General features: G+C 38.6%; 3 protein-coding genes across 10 annotated transcripts in view; 2 read left to right on the plus strand and 1 right to left on the minus strand.

Annotated features, from left to right (window-relative positions):
* LOC144956413 (uncharacterized) overlaps window positions 1-2,495 on the plus strand; it is a 3,192-nt gene extending 697 nt beyond the window's left edge. Inside the window, exons 1-2 of the mRNA XM_078886916.1 lie at window positions 1-1,795; window positions 1,874-2,495. The exon at window positions 1-1,795 is cut by the window's left edge and continues 697 nt beyond it. Of these exons, the coding sequence (XP_078743042.1) occupies window positions 1-1,795; window positions 1,874-2,495 (2,417 nt within the window). The remainder of the gene's footprint in view (window positions 1,796-1,873) is intronic.
* A 159-nt stretch (window positions 2,496-2,654) lies between these two features.
* LOC144956414 (uncharacterized) lies at window positions 2,655-9,331 on the plus strand. Its single transcript, XM_078886917.1, has 4 exons — window positions 2,655-3,985; window positions 5,013-5,090; window positions 8,659-8,779; window positions 9,260-9,331. Exons 1-4 carry the CDS (start codon window positions 2,655-2,657, stop codon window positions 9,329-9,331), a joined length of 1,602 nt encoding a protein of 533 aa, XP_078743043.1.
* Window positions 9,332-23,110: 13,779 nt separating this feature from the next.
* LOC144956789 (uncharacterized) overlaps window positions 23,111-25,133 on the minus strand; it is a 47,547-nt gene continuing 45,524 nt past the window's right edge. For all 8 annotated transcript variants that reach the window (XM_078887510.1, XM_078887504.1, XM_078887511.1 and 5 more), the window contains one exon: window positions 23,111-24,054. In XM_078887510.1, the coding sequence (XP_078743636.1) occupies window positions 23,310-24,054 (745 nt within the window). In that variant the 3' untranslated portion in view covers window positions 23,111-23,309. The remainder of the gene's footprint in view (window positions 24,055-25,133) is intronic.

Here is a 25,133-nt window from a genome sequence, read left to right on the forward strand (position 1 = left end):
AAAGTATCAATGTTACCTTTTGTCGAAGCAAACTTACAAACAAAAACACTGTGTTACAAACAATGAAGATTAATATGAAGGGTGTCTCTTTGACAGTTTTGTTCGACAGTGGATCAGATAGAAGTTTCATCTCGAGCAGAGCTGTCAAAAGAATAAAACCTTCCTTTTATGGCAGAGAAAGCTTGAATGTGTCTGCCTTTGAGTCAGATAAACCTTCAGAAAAGGCATTGAGAAATGTTTATGCTGTGAGATTTGATTTGCCCTGTGAAGGGAAAGAAACCTTATTACTTACAGAGGTTAAGGTCATTTGCGCGGCAATGTTCAGGCCGGCAATTCCCATGGATGTATTATCACACTTTCAAGAGTGTACATTTTCAGAAGATATCCATTGTGATAAAAACATAAGCATTGATATCTTGATTGGTCAGGATTATTATTGGAAACTCATCAAGACAGATTCTTGCGTGCGTAGTCCTTCTGGGCTTGTTGCCCAAGAAACTGTCTTAGGACCATGGGTCCTCTCTGGTGCATATTCGAACCCGAGTAACAAAACACTCGACTCCTGCAGACAACTGCTCTGCTTGACAGACATTCCACAATCTGACTTTAGAAAATTGTGGGATCTTGAATACTTAGAATGCTGTCATGACAAGAATGCACCATATGGATCCAGAGTTATGAAAGAGTTTTCAAAAAGGATTGAGTATGTAGACAATAGGTATCAAGTGGCTCTACCTTGGGTAGAATCAAAGAAGCCGCAATTGCAGTGCAATGCGTCTCAAGCTAGGCAGAGACTTGATAATCTTGAGAGAAAGTTATCAAGAGATAAAATACTGAAAAAGGGATATGATGATGTTTTTAGGAAAATGGAGGCAGACAGCATCATTGAGGAGGTGCCCTTGGATGAAGGTCAGAACATGACAAATTCAAAATTCTATTTGCCTCACAGACCAGTTGTTAAGATGTCCAGCCTTTCAACTAAGATAAGCCCTGTATTTGATGCTTCTGCCTCAGAACCAAACACTATCTCTCTAAATGACTGTATGGAAACAGGCCCAAATCTGTTACCTCTGTTGAGCGATGTGCTCATGCGATTTAGAAGACATAAAGTAGCCTTATGCTCCGACATAGAGAAGGCTTTTCTCCAGATTAGTGTCAGACCAGAAGATCGCGATGTGCATCGGTTTTTCTGGCAGATTGACAGCATAGTTCGCGTTATGCGCATAACAAGAGTCCCGTTTGGAAACAAAGCCAGTCCATTTCTCCTGAATGCCACCATTCGTCATCACCTGTCACAGTATCCAGCCACCAAGGCCATCAAAGAATTGTCTGAGAACATGTATTGCGATGATTGGCTCTCGGGAGGCGACAGTGTGGACGAGGTTATAAATCTCATGTCTGAAGCTTCAAAAGTCATGAGTGAAGCTGGTATGAAGTTATGCAAATGGTCTTCCAATAATTCAGATGTTGCAGAAAATATTCATAGACATTTCGAAGACAAAAGCTTAGAAAATGACTCTGTCAAAGTTCTCGGAATGCGTTGGAGTCCAGTCGAAGACACTTTCACCTTTGATGGTATCTTGGTTCCAGAGGATGTGTTAGTTACAAAACGGTTGATTTTGAGTTGCATAGCCAAGACATTTGATCCACTTGGGCTTATCTCCCCTATTATCATGTCTGTCAAAATATTGTTTCAAGAACTGTGGAAGTTGGGACTTGATTGGGATGAGCAAGTTGAGGTCGAGTTGAGAAAACGATTTTTGGCATGGGCTGGAGATTTGCTTAGGTTGCGAGAGTTATCGATTCCAAGATGTTTTGTTTCTCTCACGTAGAAAGAGAAACAATCTGTGGAACTTCATTGTTTTTGTGATAGTTCTCTCAAGGGTTATGGTGCTGTGATCTATTTGAAAGTTCTTGAAGTTGATGATTCAATCTCTATTTCTTTGTTGTTGTCAAAGGCTAGAGTTAGTCCTTTAAAGCCTCTTCCAAGACTGGAATTGCTAGGAGCCGTTGTTGGTGCTAAACTTCTCCGCTCTGTTGTCAATAGTTTACAGCTCCCAGACAGTGTGAAGTATTTTTGTTGGACTGATTCGTCTGTGGTGCTGCAGTGGATCCGTAGTGAGCCGACTCGGTGGAAAATGTTTGTGTGCAACCGTGTAGCTCAAATACAAGAGCTTACTGCACCCGAGTCATGGCATCATTGTATAGGGAAAGAGAACCCAGCCGATTGTTTAACCAGAGGGTTGTCAGCTGAGGAAATTCTGAACAAACCGTTGTGGTTTCAAGGTCCACCGTGGCTCAAAGGTCCTAATAATGAAATGGACGAAGTCAATGAGGGTAGCCATGTGGTAAGTGAGGAATCAGCAACCACTAGTGTCACAGTGTGCGCAGCTAAAGCTGATTCAGTATTGGATTTTACACGGTGGGGAGATTTCTCTAAGTCTATTAGAATAATTGGTTGGATTTTCCGATTCATAAATAATTCAAGAAGATGACGAAATCTTGTGGAAACGACACATCATAAGTTGTGTGTTGATGAACTTGAGTTTGCAAAATTGAAGTTGTTGTTGTACATACAAAGTTTACATTTCGCTGAAGAAATCGAGTGTCTTGAAAATAATAAGCAGGTTAAAAGGACGTCGGTCTTGTATAAAATGAATCCCTTTCTTGACAAACGAGGACTGTTGAAGATGAGAGGTCGGCTTCAATTTTCTGATCTTACCTTGAATGAAAAGTTTCCTATCATTCTGCCAAAGTGTCATTTGACCTTGTTATTAGTGCGCAGAGAGCATATAGCGTTAAAACATGCAGGAGTGTCACAAGTTATGGCATCTTTGAGAAATCAGTTTTGGATAATAGGTCTAAGGTCTCTGACAAAAAGGGTTAAGCGGAAGTGCGTTCGTTGTCAACGATTCGATTCTCAACAATGTTCACAATCAATTTCTCCCTTACCCCAGGAGCGCCTGGTTCGTGCCGATCCCTTTAGTATTACTGGTGTTGACTATGCAGGTCCTTTATTCATTGTGGATGCTGTAGGGAAGAAATTCTATATCTTACTCTTTACGTGTTGCGTGGTTAGAGCAGTTCACATTGAACTTTGTGGAAGTTTGTCATTAAGCGATTTTCTACTCGCGTTCAGACGTTTTGTTGCGAGACGAGGAATGCCCTCTAAAATACTATCTGACAACGCGAAGACATTTCATGCGGCGGCAATACATATTGCTGCTCGTTATACCGATGACGGTCCTAAGTGGTCATTTAACGCTCCTAGAGCTCCTTGGAGAGGTGGGGTTTGGGAAAGACGAGTGCGTTCAGTAAAGCAATCTTTGAAAAAGACAATTGGAAACCGGAGTTTGAGTAGAGTAGAGCTGGAAACTGTCTTGTTCGAAATAGAGTCTTGCATAAATGGCAGACCCCTGACTTATGTCTCTGATGACCCTGAGTGCAATGAGGCATTGTCACCTGCTCATTTTCTGCTTGGGCGTCATGATAGCCATAAGCCAGCAGTGGAAACAAAAGAGCCAATTGCTAGTGGAGCGATGGCAAGAGAAGCTTCGTTACAAATTAAAAGGCAATTAAATCATTTCTGGGATCTCTGGCACAAAGAGTACATTGGAACCCTGCCTCTTGTCAGGTCTTCACCTAAGGGTTCTCCGGTTAAGAGAGGCTCTCTAGTTTTACTCATAGAAGATAACAGTCCAAGGCTGCGATGGCCTTTAGCTCGAGTTGTTCGTCTTTTACCTGGGCGAGATGGTTGTGTCAGAACTATTAAGATCAGAACTGCTAATGGCATATTTGTACGACCAGTGCAGAGGGTCCATGCTCTCGAATTGGAAAATGAACAGTATCCTGTTGAAGAATATATTTCTTCATGTGATGATAAAGTTGATGAAAACTCAAAGCAGGACAGTGATAACAGATTGAAGCATTCACAAAAATCTGTTACCACTAGATGTGGCGATGATAGGTCGCCGCAGAAAACTCAGTCTGTTGTTGTTTCGAGAGCTGGTCGCATTATTAAACCTCCAGCTCGTTTACAGATAAAATAAATTAGGTCTAAGATTGTTTACATAAGGTTGACTGTATTTTAAGCATTTATCGTATTCATTATCACATTTAATTTTGAAATGTTCGTATATGTTATTAATTATTTTACTGTTGACAAGTATTATTACCATGTGTTTATCAGTAAACTTGCCAGAATATTTTACGAATTTTACGCCAAAGTGGCAACCCAGATTATTTAGACTTGAAAGTTATAAGGTACAGATAGTACATATATATGTTGATATTGTACACCATATGCATGCATTCTTTATAATGATAATAATATTTTTCATATACAATGCCTATTCCGGGCCCTTTGGAATGTTATAAAAGACCAAATTTAATAATATACCCACTTGTCCCATGGACAACGGTCCGTTTGTAAAAGTTGTAAGTGAGGCGGAACGGGTAGAGCTGATGGCTTAGTGATAAGTCCCTGATCATAGGTTCGGATGATTGTGTGCTAAAGTACCGATGGAGGCGCTTGCCATGTGTATTCACGACGGCTAGCATGTCCTAATAAAGTCATATCACAGACAGACTTAAATGCAAAGATGTCAATTTAAATAGCCATCCTATTTTAATTGTTGAAAGTGGAATAACTTTAAACGTTAAAACATTTTGTTTCAATATATAATATATAATGTCTATATATTCATTTTAGCTTGGAGATAATTAAAGATTGAGGCAAAAGTTTATAGTTTAAGTTCACTGGGATTTCCCTTTTATTTATCTATTTTTTTTTGTTTTTAAATGATGTTTAATTCTCCTTCTAAGTCTCACAAAAACCAGTTACTCATAATTGTGACCATTAAAATTGCCCGGAACTTTACTATTGTTATTGTTTTAAAAATGAAATTGATTTATTATTAAGAGTTAGAGCTAACACATTTTTTATAGGCAATTCGTTAAATTTGTATTCAACACATGTATTCCCTCATAACAATTTATCTTATTTGTTGAAGATATTACTTCAAGGTGGGGAGTAATGTTATGGAAAATGAGGAGTTACCCGAACAGAGCCTCAATCCCATTATGTCGATGTAGGTAGCGGAAGTAGGTAGAGGGAAGAGAGAGAGAGAAAGAAATATGGTGGAGGCTGTGCAGCCTAAATTTAGTGTTGTGAAACAAATATTATAAATAAAGCTTATATAATCATCAATGGACTTTGGGTTATATGTGTAGTCATATTCTTGAACATGAACTAAAGTTAATTCTCTTCAGTAACTAAAGGGACGATTTTCCTGTGGTTGGTGAGGAGAGAGTTCAAGGGATTCGCATACTTTTTTTCCTCATTAAGTTGTTGTTGTTGTTGTTGTTGTTGTTGTTGTTGTTGTTATTGTTATCGATGGCATATTCTATACGGCTATGTGGTCTAGTGGGTATGCCACTCGCTTTCGGACCGGAAGGCCCAGGGTTGGACCACCGCTCGGAGGGTTAATTCCTTGAAAAAATGCTCTTTACTCTCTCTCTCTCTCTCTCTCTCTCTCTCTCTCTCTCTCTCTCTCTCTCTCTCTCTCTCTCTTTCACCAAACTCAGGTGTAAAATGAATTCCCGACCGTTAACAGCGTTGTCTCAGTCGAAAACTATGTAATATCACTTAACTGGCGTCATGCCCTGTCCTATATATTAAGTGTTACTATTGGCTAGGAACCCCTTGTAAAGCGTTTTGAGCACGTTGAGTCGATTTTGCTCAATAAAAATACTCAAATCTTTTTGATGTTATTTTCAAAATATTTATTTCGATAAATATTGAATGTTCAATTTATTAGACGAAGACAGATACTGTGGACGTTTCGGGTTTCCCCTTTATCAACAAAACAGGATGAATGAAACACTACAGTGGAATGAGATAATGTGATTGTAATTATGGCGTTGAAGCTTACGATTCAATATTTATCGTTCACCTTCACAACGCCACAATCACAGTCACAATTTCATTCGTCTGTAGTCTTTCATTCATCATAATTTGTTGATAAAGGGGAAACCTGAAACGTCCACAGTATCTGTCTTCCTCTAATCAATTGAAGCTTACAATTCAATGTTTATCGTTAGTTTTGCCTTCGAACTTCATGCAGCAACAATTTCATTTTTTTTAACTTTCAGAACTCGAGTGGAAGTAAAAAAGAATATTTAAAAATTGAGCTTTATGTAGCTCAATATCCACTGAAATGTGCTCAAAGCGCTTTACAAGGGGTCCCTGGTCAACAGCAACATTTAACAAGTAGGACGGGACATGACGCCTGTTAGGCGATATTACAATTTTTCGGACAAAGACAACGCTGTCAACGGTCAGGTACTCATTTTACACCTGAGTGCGGTGAGAGAATGTGAGTAAAGAGCCTTTTCCAAGGACTCAACTATGCGCCGAGCGCGAGGCTCGAACCCAGGACCTTCCGATCCGAAAGCGAGTGTCGTACCACTAGACCACATAGACGCATATAGTAGGTAATAAGACAAAAACCATTTCAAGGGCAATATAAGCAAGAATTCCATTCCAGTGTTAATGGATTGTTCTGCTGATTTCAATGAGATATTTAGTCTGGAAACCACTAAATAGAGCGTGTAATCAGAATTTAATGTGTTCCATTTCCATCATTGCTTCGGTGTGATCCATTTCCATCATTGTTTCGGTGTGCTCTATTGAATCATTGTTTCGGTGTGCTCCATTTCATCATTGTTTCGGTGTGCTCCATTTAATAATTGTTTCGGTGTGTTCTATTTCATCATTGTTTCGGTGTGCTCTATTGAATCATTGTTTCGGTGTGCTCTATATCATCATTGCTTCAGTGTGCTCCATTTAATCATTGCTTCAGTGTGCTCCATTTCATCATAGTTTCGGTGTGCTCGATTTGCATCATTGCTTCGGTGTGCTCCATTTAATCATTGTTTTGGTGTGCTCCATTTCATCATAGTTTTGGTATGCTCCATTTCATCATTGCTTCGGTTTGCTCCATTTCATCATTGTTTCGGTGTGCTCCATTTAATCATTGTTTCGGTGTGTTCCATTTAATCATTGCTTCAGTGTGCTCCATTTCATCATAGTTTCGGTGTGCTCCATTTGCATCATTGCTTTGGTGTGCTCCATTTCATCATAGTTTCGGTGTGCTCCATTTCATTATAGTTTTGGTGTGCTCCATTTCATCATTGTTTTGGTGTGCTCCATTTGCATCATTGTTTCGGTGTGCTCTATTTGCATCATTGTTTCGTTGTGCTTCATTTCATCATTGCTTCGGTGTGCTCCATTTCATCATTGCTTCAGTGTGTTCCATTTCATCATAATTCCGTGTGCTCCATTTCATCATTGCTTCGGTGTGCTCCATTTCAACATAGTTTCGGTGTGCTCCATTTGCATCACTGTTTCGGTGTGCTTTATTTCATCATTGCTTTGATGTCCTCCGTTTCACAATTGTTTCAGTGTACTCCATTTCACCATTGTTTTAGTGTGCTCCGCTTCATCATTATTTCGGTGTGCTCCATTTCACCATTGGTTCGCAAACTCGTTCCATGACACGTGTTATCAATTTAATCTGGCAAATGTCTTAAGGCATTTCCATACAGATGTCTCGTAACATGCCATGTTGTTTTTATCGCACTACAAAACCAGGTCAGCTCTGATGTGTTCAATCTCTGCAATACAAAGCCCAGCACTGATCGTCTACAAAACCCAGAACGGATCGTCTACAAAATCCAGAACTGATCGTCTACAAAACCCAGAACTGATCGTCTACAAAACCCAGAACTGATCGTCTACAAAACCCAACACAGATCGTCTACAAAACCCAGCACAGATCGTCTACAAAACCCAGCACTGATCGTCTACAAAACCCAGAACTGATCGTATACAAAACCCAGAACTGATCGTATACAAAACCCAGAACTGACCGTCTACAAAACCCAGAACTGATCGTATACAAAACCCAGAACTGATCGCATACAAAACCCAGAACTGTTTCGTGTACATAACCCAGAACGTATCGTGTACAAAACCCAGAACTGATCGTGTACAAAACCCAGGAATTATTGTATACAGTAGCTGTACAAAACCCATCACTGATTGTGTACAGTTGTTTGCAAGACCCAGCAAAGATCGTGTACAGCAGCTATACAAAAACCAAGTACTAATCATGTACAGTAGCTATACAAAAACCCAGAACTGATCGTGTACAGCAGCTATACAAAAACCCAGTACTAATCATGTACAGTAGCTATACAAAAACCCAGAACTGATCGTGTACAGTAGCTATACAAAAACCCAGAACTGATCGTGTACAGCAGCTATACAAAAACCCAGAACTAATCATGTACAGTAGCTATACAAAAACCCAGAACTGATCGTGTACAGCAGCTATACAAAAACCCAGTACTAATCATGTACAGTAGCTATACAAAAACCCAGAACTGATCGTGTACAGTAGCTATACAAAAACCCAGAACTGATCGTATACAGTAGCTATACAAAAACCCAGAACCGATCGTATACAGTAGCTATACAAAAACCCGGAACTGATCGTGTACATGCCAAACCCTGCACTGATCGTATACAATCTCTCTAAAACAAAACTAAGCGCTGATCACATAAGCTCACTGTCTCTGCACTACAAAACTCAGCTCTGATCTTACACAGTTGGTGCACTACAAAATCCAGCACAGACCGTGTACTGTAGTTGCACTACAATCTCCAGCAACGATCGTGTACAGTCTGAGAGCTACAAAACCCAGCGCAGCTTGTGTAAATTCGTTCTGCTTTTTATTCTGTTTACTAAAACCACCGCGATTTGACCAACCCGTGTTATGTACATAATGTGTGTTATTACTTATATTTAATCTCAAGTCATAAGAACATAAGCAAACAATTACTAAGCACACTTTTTTGTATTAAAACAACATAAAATACATTGATTTTAATCGCCTTGACATTATCAATAGCAAAGTCATTAGTGAAACATATTCTACTGAAATCCAAAAATAATTAGTAAAAGCAATAGCAAGAAATTCGACTGCTCTTTTCCAAAACAAGACAATCAATTTGAGATTATAACTAAGACCAAAACATACTCTTCAATTATTACATTATAGTATTGAGATTATTAACAAACATTGAATTAGTTCATGTTTTCTTAAGACCTTGGGCTCTTTGGGCTCCGTATGAACCGAAAGGTCATCACCAAATTCTCGTCATGAAATATCTCCGTTCAATCGTCTCCAGTAGCCTTTATCTGATTCCGTGTCTCTAATTTCCTCCAAAGCCGAACTCTTCAAGCGGTTTATTGTGATCGTCTGACTCACATTTCCTTGCTGATTCAATGCCAAAGCCTGTTTTCACATTATTTATTAGCTTAGAGAGGATATGACAAATCAACTCATTAGAGATTAAGAAAAAAAACACGATTACACCTTTAAAATACAGGTTATAAAAGCAATAACTTATTTTGTGCCTAAATTCTACCTTAACGACATGCATTCTATAAGGATCGCATATTTCACTATAATCTTTATAGCCCTGGTTTCCTTGACCATGAGTTCAGAGCCACCTCCGGATTTTTTCCCACCACTAGAACCACCTGTAGAACCACCTCTAGAACCACCTACAGAACCACCGACAGAACCAACGACAGACCCATCATCACCATCAACAGACCCATCCACAGAACCATCGACAGAACCACCGACAAAACCACCTGTAGAACCGCCTGTAGAACCGCCTGTAGAACCACCTGTAGAACCACCCACAGAACCACCTGTAGAACCACCCACAGAACCACCTGTAGAACCACCTGTAGAACCACCTACAGAACCACCTATAGAACCACCCACAGAACCACCGACAGGATCAACGACAGACCCATCCACAGAACCATCGACAGAACCACCAACAGAACCACCGACAGAACCACCGACAGAACCACCCACAGAACCACCCACAGAACCACCAACAGAACCACCTACAGAACCACCACAGAACCACCGACAGAACCCTCACAGCCACCACAGAACCATCGACAGAACCACCAACAGAACCACCGACAGAACCACCGACAGAACCACCCACAGAACCACCGACAGAACCACCCACAGAACCACCGACAGAACCACCCACAGAACCACCTACAGAACCACCGACAGAACCTCCTACGGAACCTCCTACAGAACCACCCACAGAACCACCGACAGAACCACCAACAGAACCACCGACAGAACCACCTACAGAACCACCGACAAAACAACCCACAACATCATCCACCGTTGCAAACACAACACTGCCCGGAGAACAAACGCAGGATGTCGCCAACACTGTGGTAACGTCCAACCCTCGAATAGAGTCGGTACAATTCGCACCCAAAGTGGAACAGGTCGTTGGTCACCTGCTTTCGCCTTGCATGAATTTTCTATTCTCCGAGGTGTTCGACGATTCACAGATTCACCCCGATGAACAGTGCCATAAGATAAACTCGAGACCCGTGAGAGATGGAATTCTCTCCAACGCCTGTACTGTACGACAATTTATCAAAGTACGTCAGGCCATATGTGGCGCTTCTTCCGCGTTTCCTACCGTAATCTTGACAACATGTTGTATGGCTGTGCATATTTTATTATTTTTTCTTTAAACCTCTTCTTATCATCACCCCAATCTTTCTGTCTCTGATTTCTCTCTCTCTCTCTCTCTCTCTCTCTCTCTCTCTCTCTCTCTCTCTATCTATCTCTCTCTCTTTTCTTATTATCTACCTTTTCGATCGTGTTTTTAGTACATTTATATATTTTAAAAAGAAATTGCACTTCATTAATATTATTTCTACCACAATCTCCAAATCAATTTTTGGAAAGATTTTCATAATTATTAGATCCCAACCTCCCCTTAAGGAGATTGGAATAAATTACAATGTGAATTTGAATGTAAGCTTCAATTTAATATACGAAAACATAAAATGGACGTTTCGGGTTTCCCTTTTATCAACAAAACAGGATGAATGAAACACTGCAGACGAATGAGATAATGTTGTAATGTCGTTGTTAAGACGGATAAACAAAAATATTTATTAATTTCACATTGTTATTTATTTCTTCGAGCTTCGAGCAGCAACATGTAAATTACCTTAAGGGAAATGGAACAATTCAGAGAGAAATGAAGATGGCAGCGTATAACCGTGTCTAGGGGGAATGGAACAATTCAGAGAGAAATGAAGATGGCAGCGTATAACCGTGTCTAAGGGGAATGGAACAATTCAGAGAGAAATGAAGATGGCAGCGTATAACCGTGTCTAAGGCGAATGGAACAATTCAGAGAGAAATGAAGATGGCAGCGTATAACCGTGTCTAAGGGGAATGGAACAATTCAGAGAGAAATGAAGATGGCAGCGTATAACCGTGTCCAGTGGAGGAGTTCGCCAAGGCGAAAGCCGCAGCTTCTGATGGTGTCACACTTCTGTGTTATGATGATCTATCAAGGTCGGAAATTCATCACCGCATACGTGCACGGTCGCGATCCCGCCCGGAGCTTCGCCACAACCCAACGATCGACTTTCTGTATTATATTCTCTGCTATTTTTGGCTCTTGTCCACAACGCGTCCACGTGGGATAAAGTTGGAAAGCCGCCGCTGATGGAGCGTCACTGTCGTTAGGCAGGTTCTCGATATCAGTCGATTTGGAGCTACCCAGTGTCTCCTGTTTGCTTCCCATGAGTCCGTTCTGTGGGCTTGGTACACTTGGCAGCGCCCATATCCTCTCCACGTCGCTGTGACCGTGGCCTTCGTAAAGTTATGGCCTGATACTGACCAAAAAATGACGTCAAAATGCCAGTCTTTTGCCACAAAAGAAAACAAATCGTAAGTTGTATTCAATAGTTCAACCAATGAAATAACTTGTTTCCATGAGCTCTACTAACGACAACTCACTAGGCGGTGCAAAAACCAAATAACAAAGGCCACGGTTTGCGACGGTGCACGAGTGCGGTACGGAATTTTCTGATTGGGTCGATCGTCATAACATAGTAGTGTGAGCACCATTAGAAGCTGCTGCCGTCATCAAAAAGAAGCCTGAAAAGTGATACTCGTTCATTCGGCGTCCACTGCTTTGGAGCACTTACACTGTATATAATACTGTAACTTTGTTCATTATCATCAATATTATTATTATCGTTATTATATTATATTATTATTATTATTATTATTATTATTATTATTATTATTATTATTATTATTATTATTATTATTATTATTATATTGTTTTATTATTATTATTATTATTATTATTATTATTATTATTATTATTATTATTATTATTATTATTATTATTATTATTATTATTATTATTATTATCATTATTATTATTATTATTATTATATCATCATATCATTGTTATTATTATTATGATGATGATGATGATGATGATGATGATGATGATGATAGATGATGATGATGATGATGATGATGATTATGATGATTAATATTATTATTATTATTATTATTATTATTATTATTATTATTATTATTATTATTATTATTATTATTATTATTATTATTATTATATTATTATTATTATCATTATTATTATATATTATTATGACTATTATTATATTTATTATTATTATTATGATTATTATTATTATTATTATTATTATTATTATTATCATTATTATTATTATTATCATCATCATCATCATCATCATCATTAGTTATCATTAATGATTTCATGTAATGCCATATCATCATCATTATCATTATACATAGACTCCATATCCATCGTGACTTTGTGACGAAAAGAAAGAATGGAAGATGATAGGATGACACGATAATTGGGACATGGCGACTGAATGGCATAGAGCGATGGAGGGGGGGGGGGAGGTTCGTAAACACACCACCACCACTACCACCACCACAACCACCACCACCACCACCACCACCACCACCACCAGCACCGCCGCCACCACAATCACCACCACCACCACCATCACCCATATCTCAAGGCTACATTTATTAATTTATTATGTCCTTCAACAACATGGGTGTTTTCTTTTTCACCGTTGTCACGTTGAAATAATATCATATTTTACAATACAATGCTTAATAATGATAATAATAATGATTACATCAATTATTGTTTTGAATAATAATATTATTAGAAGGTATGTGCAGTATTTGTATGAACGAGTGAAATGTTATATGATATTTTAGTACAGCCTCCCTGTGTTTTGGGGAAGGCATGTTAATGGTGGGTTGGAAGAGAATAAAGAAAAGGAATTCCTTGAACAAATTGCATATTATTATAATAATTATCATGAGAGATGTCACTGCACCATTCTTTTATAGTTTTTGGATTTCTGAGCGTGTTTCGTTCCACAATCATTCTGTTGGTATGGGAATGTTTTGATTTGATTAGAAGCCCGAAGATAATTTTTTTTTTAATTCTCTTTGTTAGCCGATGTCTGTGTCGGGCGGTGTTAGCCGATGTCTGTGTCGGGCGGTGTTAGCCGATGTCTGTGTCGGGCGGTGTTAGTGTTAGCCAATGTCTGTGTCGGGCGGTGTTAGCCGATGTCTGTGTCGGGCGGTGTTAGTGTTAGCCAATGTCTGTGTCGGGCGGTGTTAGCCGATGTCTGTGTCGGGCGTTGACTTTTGAACTTTCTAATGGAGTTGCATTGGATTCTTCACTGTTTTTGTTGTTTGGTTTTGTGTTGCAGTTGTTGTTGTTGTTGTTGTTGTTTGGTTGTTTGTTTGTTGTTGTTGCGTTGTTGTCGTTTTTCTTTGTGGTTGTTGTCGTTGTTGTTATTATTATTGGTTTGGTTATTGCTATTGTTGATGTTGTTGTTGTTGTTGTTGTTGTTATTGATGTTGTTATCGTTTTTTGTTTGTGGTTGTTGTCGTTGTTGTTATTATTATTGGTTTGGTTATTGCTATTGTTGTTGTTGTTGTTGTTGTTATTGATGTTGTTATCGTTTTTTGTTTGTGGTTGTTGTCGTTGTTGTTATTATTATTGGTTTGGTTATTGCTATTGTTGTTGTTGTTGTTGTTGTTATTGATGTTGTTATCGTTTTTTGTTTGTGGTTGTTGTCGTTGTTATTATTATTGGTTTGGTTATTGCTATTGTTGTTGTTGTTATTGATGTTGTTATCGTTTTTTGTTTGTGGTTGTTGTCGTTGTTATTATTATTGGTTTGGTTATTGTTATTGTTGTTGTTATTGTCGTTGTTGTTGTTGTTATTGTCGTTGTTGTTGTTGTTTTTCTTGATGTTGTTATCGTTTTTGTTTGTGGTTGTTGTCGTTGTTTTTATTGTTATTGGTTTGGTTATTGCTATTGTTGTTGTTATTGTTGTAGTTGTTGTTCTTGATGTTGTTATCGTTTTTGGTTTGTGGTTGTTGTTGTTGTTATTATTATTGGTTTGGTTATTGCTATTGTTGTTGTTGTTGTTGTTGTTATTGATGTTGTTTTTCTTGACGTTGTTATCGTTTTTGTTTGTGGTTGTTGTTGTTTTTATTGTTATTGGTTTGGTTATTGCTATTGTTGATCTTGTTGTTGTTGCTTTTTATTTTAAATTTATTTATGTATCTTTGTTTTTTATCCTAGAAATATTTTTCTGTCATTGTCTGTGCTCGATGACTTATTTTTCAATGTCAGTGACCGTTGTCTTATTTCTATGTCTGTTATTTATTTTGTTTTCTGAAAAAATATTTTAATGTGTTTATATATATATATATATATATATATATATATATATATATATATATATTATATATATTATTATTATTATTAGTATTATTATTATTATTATTATTATTATTATTATTATTATTATTATTATTATTATTATTATTATTATTATTATTATTATTATTATTATTATTATTATTATTATTTTTATTTTTTTTTTATTTTTATTATGGTCAATTTATGGTCAGATTTTTATTTATTCACTTATTTATCTATTTATTTTTTCTGTCATTCCTTGATTATATTCATATTTATTCATTTATCTATTTAATCATTTTGGTAGTTTTCTTTTACCTGTATTGATTTGAAATGCATGGTTCATATTGGCAATTTGCCTAAAATAAACCTTTGTGTGTTTGTTTGTTTGTTTTTAAGGGTTTTACGGCGCTTGCAACATATTTAGGTTATATCAGCGCCAGTAAAAAGGGGGAAAAATGGGATAGTAAAATGTTCTATGATTATAATTACCCAAGAAAAGCTAAGACAAAGGGGAATTGGTTCAAATAGGAGACAGATGTAGATGCCAAGAGCACACCGTCAAAGTACTTAGTTTGAGATCACCTAAAAGTCTCATCCAGACACAAGCACAGGTCCCCAGATGAATGCACTCAAATATTTTAAAATCTTATGTTAAAAATAAAAAATAACAATACATACCAGAGAGATGATTTACAACAAAAGAAATATCATCACCCAAAAACTTTAACTATATATTCGACTGTTTCCCTCTCAGCCAGGACATCCGGCCTGGACCAGGACAAAACCAAGTAATCTCATTCCAAGACAAAGACAGAAAGCATGCTGGAAAACAGATATATGGGGATAGAAGACATAGTAAGTGGTTCCCTGCCCACTATGGGAGGTGGGGAACCCCACCTAATAAAAATAAACCTTTGATTTGAATCTAATTGTAATACGCTTCAACAGTCATGACGTCACTTCCCTCGTAATGACGCATGGTAACTTAGTAACTAGCTCTAAACTATTGAAACAATGGCGGACGCCCTTATGAAATATTTTTCCGACAAGCATAAAAGCTTATCCAGAGGAAAACAAAACATAAATCTGATCATGTTTTGACTTTTACACATTCTGATCACGAGACATGTGAAAAAGTTCTAGCCAGCATGAAGAATAAAAAGTATAGATTTTCTTTGTTTAGAGCCACGATGGCCGCCGTTGCTGGGCGACGTGACATCAGACTATTGAATCCAATTGCATTGAGTAGGAAGGAAACAGGAAAGACTCTAAAATGTGAGATTGTTGCCCCTGGTGCCTCTTGTAAATCATATTATTCAAAGTCGCGGGGGCTTAAAATAATTTGTAAAAAAAAAACATAAGATAAAGTAAAACATTTATAGATAGTATGCGCTTGGTTACGAAGCTCATAACATTATCATCCGGAAGTATAACGGGTCAACACACAAAACTGTGTGTATCCATGAACGTTTATAATCGGGTTAATACAGTTCAGTGAGCATTACTCATAAACGTGGATGGCAAAAAACAATAACAAAGACCTGAGTGACGTCATCTTTGAACTATCTGTACAGAGCATTTTCACAGATTCACATATTTCAATTTGCTTCACGACTCAAAATGCTCCGTGTGGTCTAGTGGTATGACACTCGCTTTCGGATTGGAAGGTTCTGGGTTCGAGCCTCGCTCGGCGCATAGTTGAGTTCTTGGAAAAGGCTCTTTACTCGCATTTTCTCACCGTAATCGGGTGTAAAATAAGTACCTGGCCGCTAACAACGTTGTCTCTGTCCGAAAAAAAAATTATAATAAAAGGCGTCTTGTCCCGTCTACAAGTTAAATAAATTTGTTGGCCAGGCACCCCTTGTAAAGCACTTTGAGCACGTTTGGTGGACATTGCGCTATATAAAAGCTCAATTGAAGAAAAAAAAAATTAGCTTGCGAAGATGGCATTTCCATTCCATATAATACGTTATCCATCGGAGGTTTTTTTCAATCATATTAAATACGCCATTGCCGTACTTATCTTTACTTGAGTTGAGTGAAGCAATGTGTGTAGAATACATTCATATAAAAATACAACGCCGAGGCATGCATGCGAGTTACTATCATCAATATCACCCATCTTGTCACTGGTCAAGCTCAGATATTCTTGCTACCCTTTGGATAAGAAGCTGGTCTGTCACAAAGTGTGTTGTTTTTTTTTTACCAAATATTAAACTGACCAAGATGTCTATTGTGTGGGCAGCGTGGCTCAGCGGTACGGTCTTTGCTTCGTACGGGAAAGGTACCGAGTTCGATCACCCGCCGCTGCGCTGTCTAGCCTTGAGCAAGTAAGTCAACTCGCCCTAGCTCAATTTGCGGCGCTGCACAGCGGCTGACGCCTGTGTTTTTCCAGTCTTCCCTTGGAATAGACCCAAGAGACAAATTTCCCCTATGGGATGAATAAAATGAGGTTTTATATAGGGAATGAGATTCGCGGAAGAGTAGCGTCCCTTGATTGGACGTCACCTTACAGAGAGAACGTCAATTTGGTTTTGTGCATGCGTCTCTCTCGTCCTCGCTTTCGGTGAAGTGTCTCAAACCGCTTTCACCGGAAGCGAGGACGAGAGACGCATGCGCAAAACCAACATGACGTTCTCTCTCTAATAACTTTTCCGCCGGTGACGTCCAATCAAGGGACGCTACTCTTCCGCTAATCTCATTCCCTATACTTTTAGTTTGTTAATGTTATTTTTTAAATCATTATTGGGCAGGAAACAGGGATCAGAAGAAAAAAAATTCCTTATTTCATCCGGGATCAATCCCTGTCCCTTTGCGCATGACGCGAGTGCTCTTTCAACTGAGCTATCCGCCGGTCACTAAAGATATGTTTATCAAAAAGAAAAACATTACATATGTGACCAAACTCTTCAATGTGCTATTGCGTGTGAATGAACCAAAACGAAAAATGAAACTAAAATTTGAAATACGAGTCTTGCTAGACCCGTTCCAAGTCATCCAAATGGTTCCATACAAAGAAAATGTGTACTTTTAATTCTTCATGCTGGCTAGAACTTTTCACATGTCATGTGATCAGAATGTATAAATGTCAAAACATGATCAGATTTATACTGTTTTTCTCCTCAGGATACGCTTTTTTGCTCGTCGGAGACGTATTTCATAAGGCCGTCCGCCATTGTTTCGATAGTTTAGAACCAGTTACTAAGTCATTATGCATCATTACGAGGAGGGAAGTGACGTCACGACTGTTGAAGCCTATTGCAAACATAATATCATTAAGCGTTACTATTTAGGAAGAGGGCTGGAATAATACGTGTTTTTCCACAGTCAGTGCGGCATTTAATTGATTAAAATTTATATTTATGTTTTGGACATTTTCATAGAATTAACCCTCTCCTTACCAACTATAGTAAAATCGTCACATTCGTTACGATACAGGAAATATAAATTGTGACCCTTCGCCTGAAAACGGTATTAAGTCGGGATGGTTAAGATGTTGACAATTGAATTTATAGCCAGAAATATCAGACTTGTGTTGAGTTTGTATGTTTTATTGAGGAGAATGGATGCCATATTTTAGGGTGCTAATGCCAATATTTTATATTTTTGACCAGTTTAACATTTAATTCGGCTTTTAAGCATATGGTTCGTTCCGACATAATACCGTTTTGAGACGATGAGTCACAATTGAGTAAATGTGACTCATATATAAGGGAACAGCACAAAATAAACAACGTTTATATATGAGCCACATTTACTCACGTTATCTTTCTCTCCATTTTATTGGCTCATTTCGGCACCTCGAGTCTTGACATGAAAGCACCAGGTTGTCCGGGAAATATAATGGGGGAATTTCCTGAAATCAAAGATGATCCTATAAATCATAGATTTTTATATTTCGAGATGTTAAACTACGATTTATTAATTGTGTGACCTGTGCACATATTTGGAGATCATAAATCCCTCTTTGAGTTAAGATATTTGTGACCCATCGTCTCAAAACGGTATTATGTCGGAACGAACCAATTGCTTATAAATTGTTGGCATTGGCACCCTAAAATATGGTATCCATTCTCCTCAATAAAACGTACAAACTCAACACAAGTCTGATATTTCTGGCTATAAATCAATTTTCAACATCTTAACCATCCCGACTTAATACCGTCTTGAGGCGAAGGGTCACATTTGTGTTGAAGATGTTCGGTCACCACGAAACATGGTTTCTTTCTTATAATGGACGGACGCACTCTCGTGTGTACTTTATACTATCTATCACCACAAACAAAATCCAGACGATAAGGATTATGTTTAGATAGTGTGCAATCTGTATTTTAGATCTATGAGTTGATTTATCGACTCCCTAGATAAGGAATGATATTAGCGGAAGAGTAGCGTCCCTTGATTGGACGTCACCGGCGGAGAAGTTATTTGTAAACAAACCATCTTTTATTTTTGATTTGTAGTCCACATCATATTTTGTTAACATTTCAAAATGGAGAAAACTAAAGTAAAAAAGATCTACGTTGATTATGATATGCATTTTTTGTACAGAAAAATGAATAAATATTGTATTTGGAGCGGCTTGGCTTGTAGTTGGTTTGTTTACAAATAAGTTCTCCGCCGGTGACGTCCAATCAAGGGACGCTACTCTTCCGCTAATCTCATTCCCTATTGTAATAAAACAAATGCATAGAAGAAATTATTAAATATAAAGTGTGTGCTGAAATGAGAATCAAACCTGCAGATCAAAGGAAAAGTGACATATCTACAAATAAAAGAATTGAAAAACATAAAATATATTTTTTAAAACAACAAAAAACTTGAGCTTATTTATATAGCGCAATATCCACTAAACGTGCTCAGTGCTTTACAAAGGATCCCTGACCAACAGCAACACGTAACATATAGAACGATACAGGACAACTGTTGGCGATATTACAATTTTTCCGACAAAGACATCGCTGTTGACGGCTAGGTACTCATTTTACACATGAATACCGTGAGACAATATGAGTAAAGAGTCTTTTCCAAGGTCTCAACTATGCGCCGAGCGAGCGAGGCTCGAACCCAGGACCTTCCGATCCGAAAGCGAGCGTTATACCACAAGACCACATAGCGGCACGTATCCTAATATCCAATACTATTGGGGATTTATAAATTTAGGTTTAGCTAATGAAAAAAAAACCCCACAATAATTTGTGTTTCAAACGTCAGTCTTGTCTTTGACACATTCTGTTTGTCGGTACAAATATTGTACTAGAATTGGATTCAGTAGTCTGATGTCTCGCCACCCGGCAACGGCGGCCATCTTGGTTCTAAACAAAGAAAATCACTACTTTTTATTCTTCATGCTGGCTAAAACTTTTCATATGTCTTGTGATCAGAATGTGTAAAAGTCAAAACTTGATCAAATTTATGTTTTGTTTTCCTCTGGATACGCTTTTATGCTCGCCGGAGAAATATTTCATAAGGGCGTCCGCCATTGTTCCGATAGTTTAGAGCCAGTTGCTAATTTGTTACCATGCGTCATTACGAGGGAAGTGACGTTAGGACTGTTGAAGAGTATTCAGGTTTTTTGTCCTGGAACGACAGAAACGTGATGGATTTCTCTGTTACCATATGAATACTGGGTAATGTAAATGTTGCTGCTCGAAGCTCGAAGAAATAAATAATAATGTGAAGTTGAATGTAAGCTTCAATTTAATTACAAAAAAACTCCCCATCAAATGGCCGTTTCGGGATTTTCCCCTTTATCAAAAAAAAAACAGGATGAATGAAACACTACAGATGAATGAGATAATGTGGTAGTGGCGTTGTTAAGAAGAATAAACAAAAACATTGATGGGTAGGTAATAGTAATGCTCCTTTCCTGCCCATCAATGTTTTTGTTTATTCATCTTAACAACGCCACTACCACATTATCTCATTCATCTGTAGTGTTTCATTCATCCTGTTTTTTTTATAAATGGGAAACCTGAAATGTTCATTTTGTCTGTTTTTGTAATTAAAGTGAAGCTTACATTCTATTCAACTTCACATTGTTATTTATATCTGTTAGCAGACGGGGCAATGTCGCCGTTCTTTCCGGGACCGCAAAAACTTTGGGGGATTTCCAAGTTACCGTTTGTCCAAGCTGCAGAAGCCCAATGTCCTACTTGAAAGATGACGCCGTTCAGTGCTGAGGCCACAGAAACGTTTTTGGTTGGGGGGTTTTTTCTGTCCGAGGAAGGGGCGTTTTCCTTGATAAATTATATCGTTTTATACGGGGACAGTAGATTTCTGTGTTAACAGAAGGAGCAAGAATGTCCTGGTGAATCGGGTCGTACAGTCGTTGGATGAAAGAACTTCGTGGATTTCTATGTCAGCAGAAGGGGCAAGAATGTCCTTGGTGAATGGCGCCGTTCGATGAAAGAACTTCGTGGATTTTTATGTTAGCAGCAAGAGCAAGAATGTCTTTGGTGAATGACGCCGTTCTATTGTCGTTGGATGGCAGAACTTTCTAGATGTCCCTGTGAGCAGAAGAGCCAATGTCCTTAGCGAATGCCATGACGTGGTAAGGTCAGGTGACCAATCCAATCCCACGTCGATCATGACTTTTCCAATTCAGAGGAAGATTAACCCTCTCCTTACCACCTGCATCAAAATCGTCACATTTGTTACGACACAATATACATTTTTCTTATTCAGATTTATTTTCGTATATCATAAACGTTGAAGAATGATCTTTGTTTGATCAATAAGAACACAAAGTTGTTTTTTGGAGAGATTGTTTGGGTTTTAAACAATCAATTTTTCTGCTGGGTAAGCCTGCCATTTTTGGAAATTACTGAAAAGGATCAACCGGTAAGGAGAGAGTTCAACAACCCCCTTTACTGCAAGGTTAATAGCTCGGCCTTGGAGAAACATTCCCCACGAGGATTCTAGTTCGTTCAATCCAGAAAGCAATCGAGTGTGAAAAGAGTGGCATCACTTGTAAGAATAGAATTACTGTGATTTTCATTATTGGTGAATCAGAAAAGTTTATAATTGTCTGTCCTGTGTCCAGGTAATGACTCATCTCAGGCCGTGATTCATTTTAGGCCCTGAAATATCTTAAACTTTGACACATATCGGGCTGTGAAATATATTAAACTGTGACACATTTTGGGCTGTGAAATATCTAAACTGTGACACATTTTGGGTTGTGAAATATCTAAACTGTGACACATTTTGGGTTGTGAAATATCTTAAACTTTGACACATTTTGGGTTGTAAAATATCTAAACTGTGACACATTTTGGGCTGTGAAATATCTAAACTGTGACACATTTTGGGCGGTAAAATATCTAAACTGTGACACATTTTGGGTTGTGAAATATCTAAACTGTGACACATTTTGGGTTGTGAAATATTTAAACTTTGACACATTTTGGGCTGTGAAATATCTAAACTGTGACACATTTTGGGCTGTGAAATATCTAAACTGTGACACATTTTGGGTTGTGAAATATCTAAACTGTGACACATTTTGGGTTGTGAAATATTTAAACTTTGACACATTTTGGGCTGTGAAATATCTAAACTGTGACACATTTTGGGCTGTGATACACTCCGGACTGATACAAAGGCATTGGGATTAAGAGTGAGTGGTCATTAAAACGTTGTGAGATAAATATCTTTTAAAAAGTGGGTATAAAACAGTGTCAGACAAATAAGAGAGAAAAATACAAAAAGCTCCCCCAACATAATCAGTCTGTCTCGACTGAGGATCGAACCTTAGACTTCCTGAATACAGGTCAGACGTGCTACCATTACACCAAAGAGGTTATCCGATAGGTGGGACACATTCATGCCTATATTCTACACAAGGGTACGCGTTTCCACCGTGACCCTCCGTCCATCACAAAACACCAACATTGGAGGACGAGAGACGAGGATGAAGATATATGATTTACTCGAAGCTCCAATTTTATTTTGACCATCAAACTGATATTTCCTCTTTGGTCTGTCTGTCACTGTTTTATACACACGTTTTCAAATATTGATTCTTTCACCACTTCCTGCTCTCTCTCTCTCTCTCTCTCTCTCTTCTTCTTCTATCTCTCTTCTCATCTCTCTCTCTCTCTACTTCTTTCTCTATCTACTTCTCTCTCCTTTCCTCCTCTCTTCTCTTCTCCTTCTCTCTTCTTCTTCTTTCTTCTTTCTTCTTCTTCTTCTTCTTCTTCTTCTTCTTCTTCCTCTTCTTCTTCTTCTTCTTCTTCTTCTTCTTCTTCTTCTTCTTCTTCTTCTTCTTCTTCTTCTTCTTCTTCTCATCATTCTTAGCCTCCTTCTCCTCCTCCTCCTCCTCCTCCTCCTCCTCCTCCTCCTCCTCCTCCTCCCCCTCCTCCTCCTCCTCTTTCTCTTGTTTTTTCTTTCTTTTGTCTATAATTTTTACTTCCTTAAATTTTTCACCAACCCTTCTCTTATTCCACTCTTTCCCTCCCCTTTGTCATCGTCACCCAAAGCTTTCATCTTTCTTCTGCTCTCCTCCTCCTCCTCCTCCTCCTCCTCCTCCTCCTCCTCCTCCTCCTCCTTCTCCACTCACCCCCTCTCCGCCCGCCTCTTTACACCCCGTCCGGCACAGCGTATATACTAGAATATCTCATAGGGTCAGAGTACATGCCCTCCTCACAACCGCTATTACCATATATGGCAGCGGGTACCCCATCGGCTTCTAAATAATATTCCTCAATAGCTTCATCACATCGATCAGCCTTATCCTGCTTCCCTTCAGAAGACACAGGCGGCGCCTCATGTCCACCTACGATTCCTTGGCCTGTATTATTTTCTACTTTGTTCGGTTCTAAATATAAATTAGAATCATCAGTGTCAGCCGTTTTGTTAAAACCGGGTGTTCTAGTCGCTTTTGGCGACTTTTTCGAGTTCTTCCTGTTCACCGAGTCGTATGACGGAGGAACTAGAACGTAATCCTCCGAGGCCGATTCCTCCTCCATATTATTGTCCACGCAACTGCAATCACTCGATGCCTTCTCTAAGGGCTGCTTGATTTTGATGCTACAGTTTTTGTTGTGTATAATGTTGCTGATTTCAGCTGTGTTCACGTAAAGAACATCAGTTTGGCTCTGCTCTTCTTGCTGGTTCAATCCATTCTTTTGCTCAGATTTTTTTTCAGCCATTTTCGCGCGCTGCTTTTGTTGTTGGTTTTGTTTTGGAGTTGGTGGTTGTATATTTTCGTAGACCGCCATATTGGTGTTTTCGTAGATATTGGCATTGTTCTCGACCTTTGAGAAGCTTACGGCCAAGTAAGGCTGTGGACTGCTCGGGGATTTGGGGTCAAGGCCATCGTATCTGAAATAGAAAGGAAAACCGTTGTGTTATAATAATGTTTAGAGAAAAGCTATTTCGGTTATTTATAAGTGTAGGTTAGAATGTGTAGAGATGGTGTTGGTGTACTGTGTTTGGCTCTCAACTCAACCCGGTCTGCGGGTCCAAACAAGAGACAAGGTATTTTAACAGTGTTCCCTTATAAATAGCATTTTCTACAAGATAACACGTGCAGAAATTTGGAAGCAGCGTCCCTCTGATCTACAGAAAATAATTTTGAATAGATAGTATGCGCTTGGTTAAGAAACTCACAACATTGCCATCCGGAAGTATAACGGACCAACTATGTGTTACCTTGAACGTTTATAGTCTGGTTTATAAAGTTAAGTGAGAATTACTCATAAACGTGGATGGCAAAATACAATGACAAAGGCCTGAGTGACGTCATCATCATTCTATCTATAGAATAGCGCGCTACACAAAAGAACTGTGAATTTTGCTCGCAATGAATGGAAACATAGAGAAATGTGCAATGAGACCAGCGATGGGGTGGGGCAAGACTTGATATTCGTTGGCATGAACGTAGACAAGGATGATCACCTTACTTTCCACCTAACAAAAATGGCAGACTTCAGTGTGGAGGAAAACTGGAGAGAAATGTGGAACAGGGAAACACCAAGAGGAGGAAACATCATTAAAGATCCAACCAAAAGAGTGCCTGCATTCAATAACGCCAGGAAATACTGGACTTCCTCAAATCGCCTCTTAACTGGACATGGCAGAACTGCATCAAATATGTGCAGATTATGGAAACTTCGAAATAGTGATACCTGCCAGAAATGTCAGGCAGCCCCAGAGACCAGCGATCACATCGTCCTCCACTGTCCAGTCACTAAAGTTGAAGGCTACGAAATCGTTCTTAGGGCGGAGGAAGACAAGACTTTAGAAGCTGGGTTGACGAAATAAATTTGGAGGTGTAGCCATACGCTACTACTACTACTACTACTACTACTACTACTACTACTACTACTACTACTACTACTACTACTACTACTACTACTACTTTTACTACTACTACTACTACTACTACTACTACTACTACT

This window comes from Berghia stephanieae, chromosome 11, assembly GCF_034508935.2.
Source record: "Berghia stephanieae isolate SIO BIC M18660-M18661 chromosome 11, UCSD_Bste_1.3, whole genome shotgun sequence".
NCBI lineage: Eukaryota > Metazoa > Mollusca > Gastropoda > Nudibranchia > Aeolidiidae > Berghia > Berghia stephanieae.

Excerpts from the sequence above, each read along its gene's own strand:
- LOC144956414 (XM_078886917.1), top strand. The coding sequence starts at position 2,655 with ATGAATCCCTTTCTTGACAAACGAGGACTGTTGAAGATGAGAGGTCGG. Across the intron at positions 3,986-5,012 it reads AGGTCGCCGCAGAAAACTCA|ATATTACTTCAAGGTGGGGA; the intron begins GTCTGTTGTTGT and ends TATTTGTTGAAG. Across the intron at positions 8,780-9,259 it reads CAAAACCCAGCGCAGCTTGT|CCTTTATCTGATTCCGTGTC; the intron begins GTAAATTCGTTC and ends CGTCTCCAGTAG.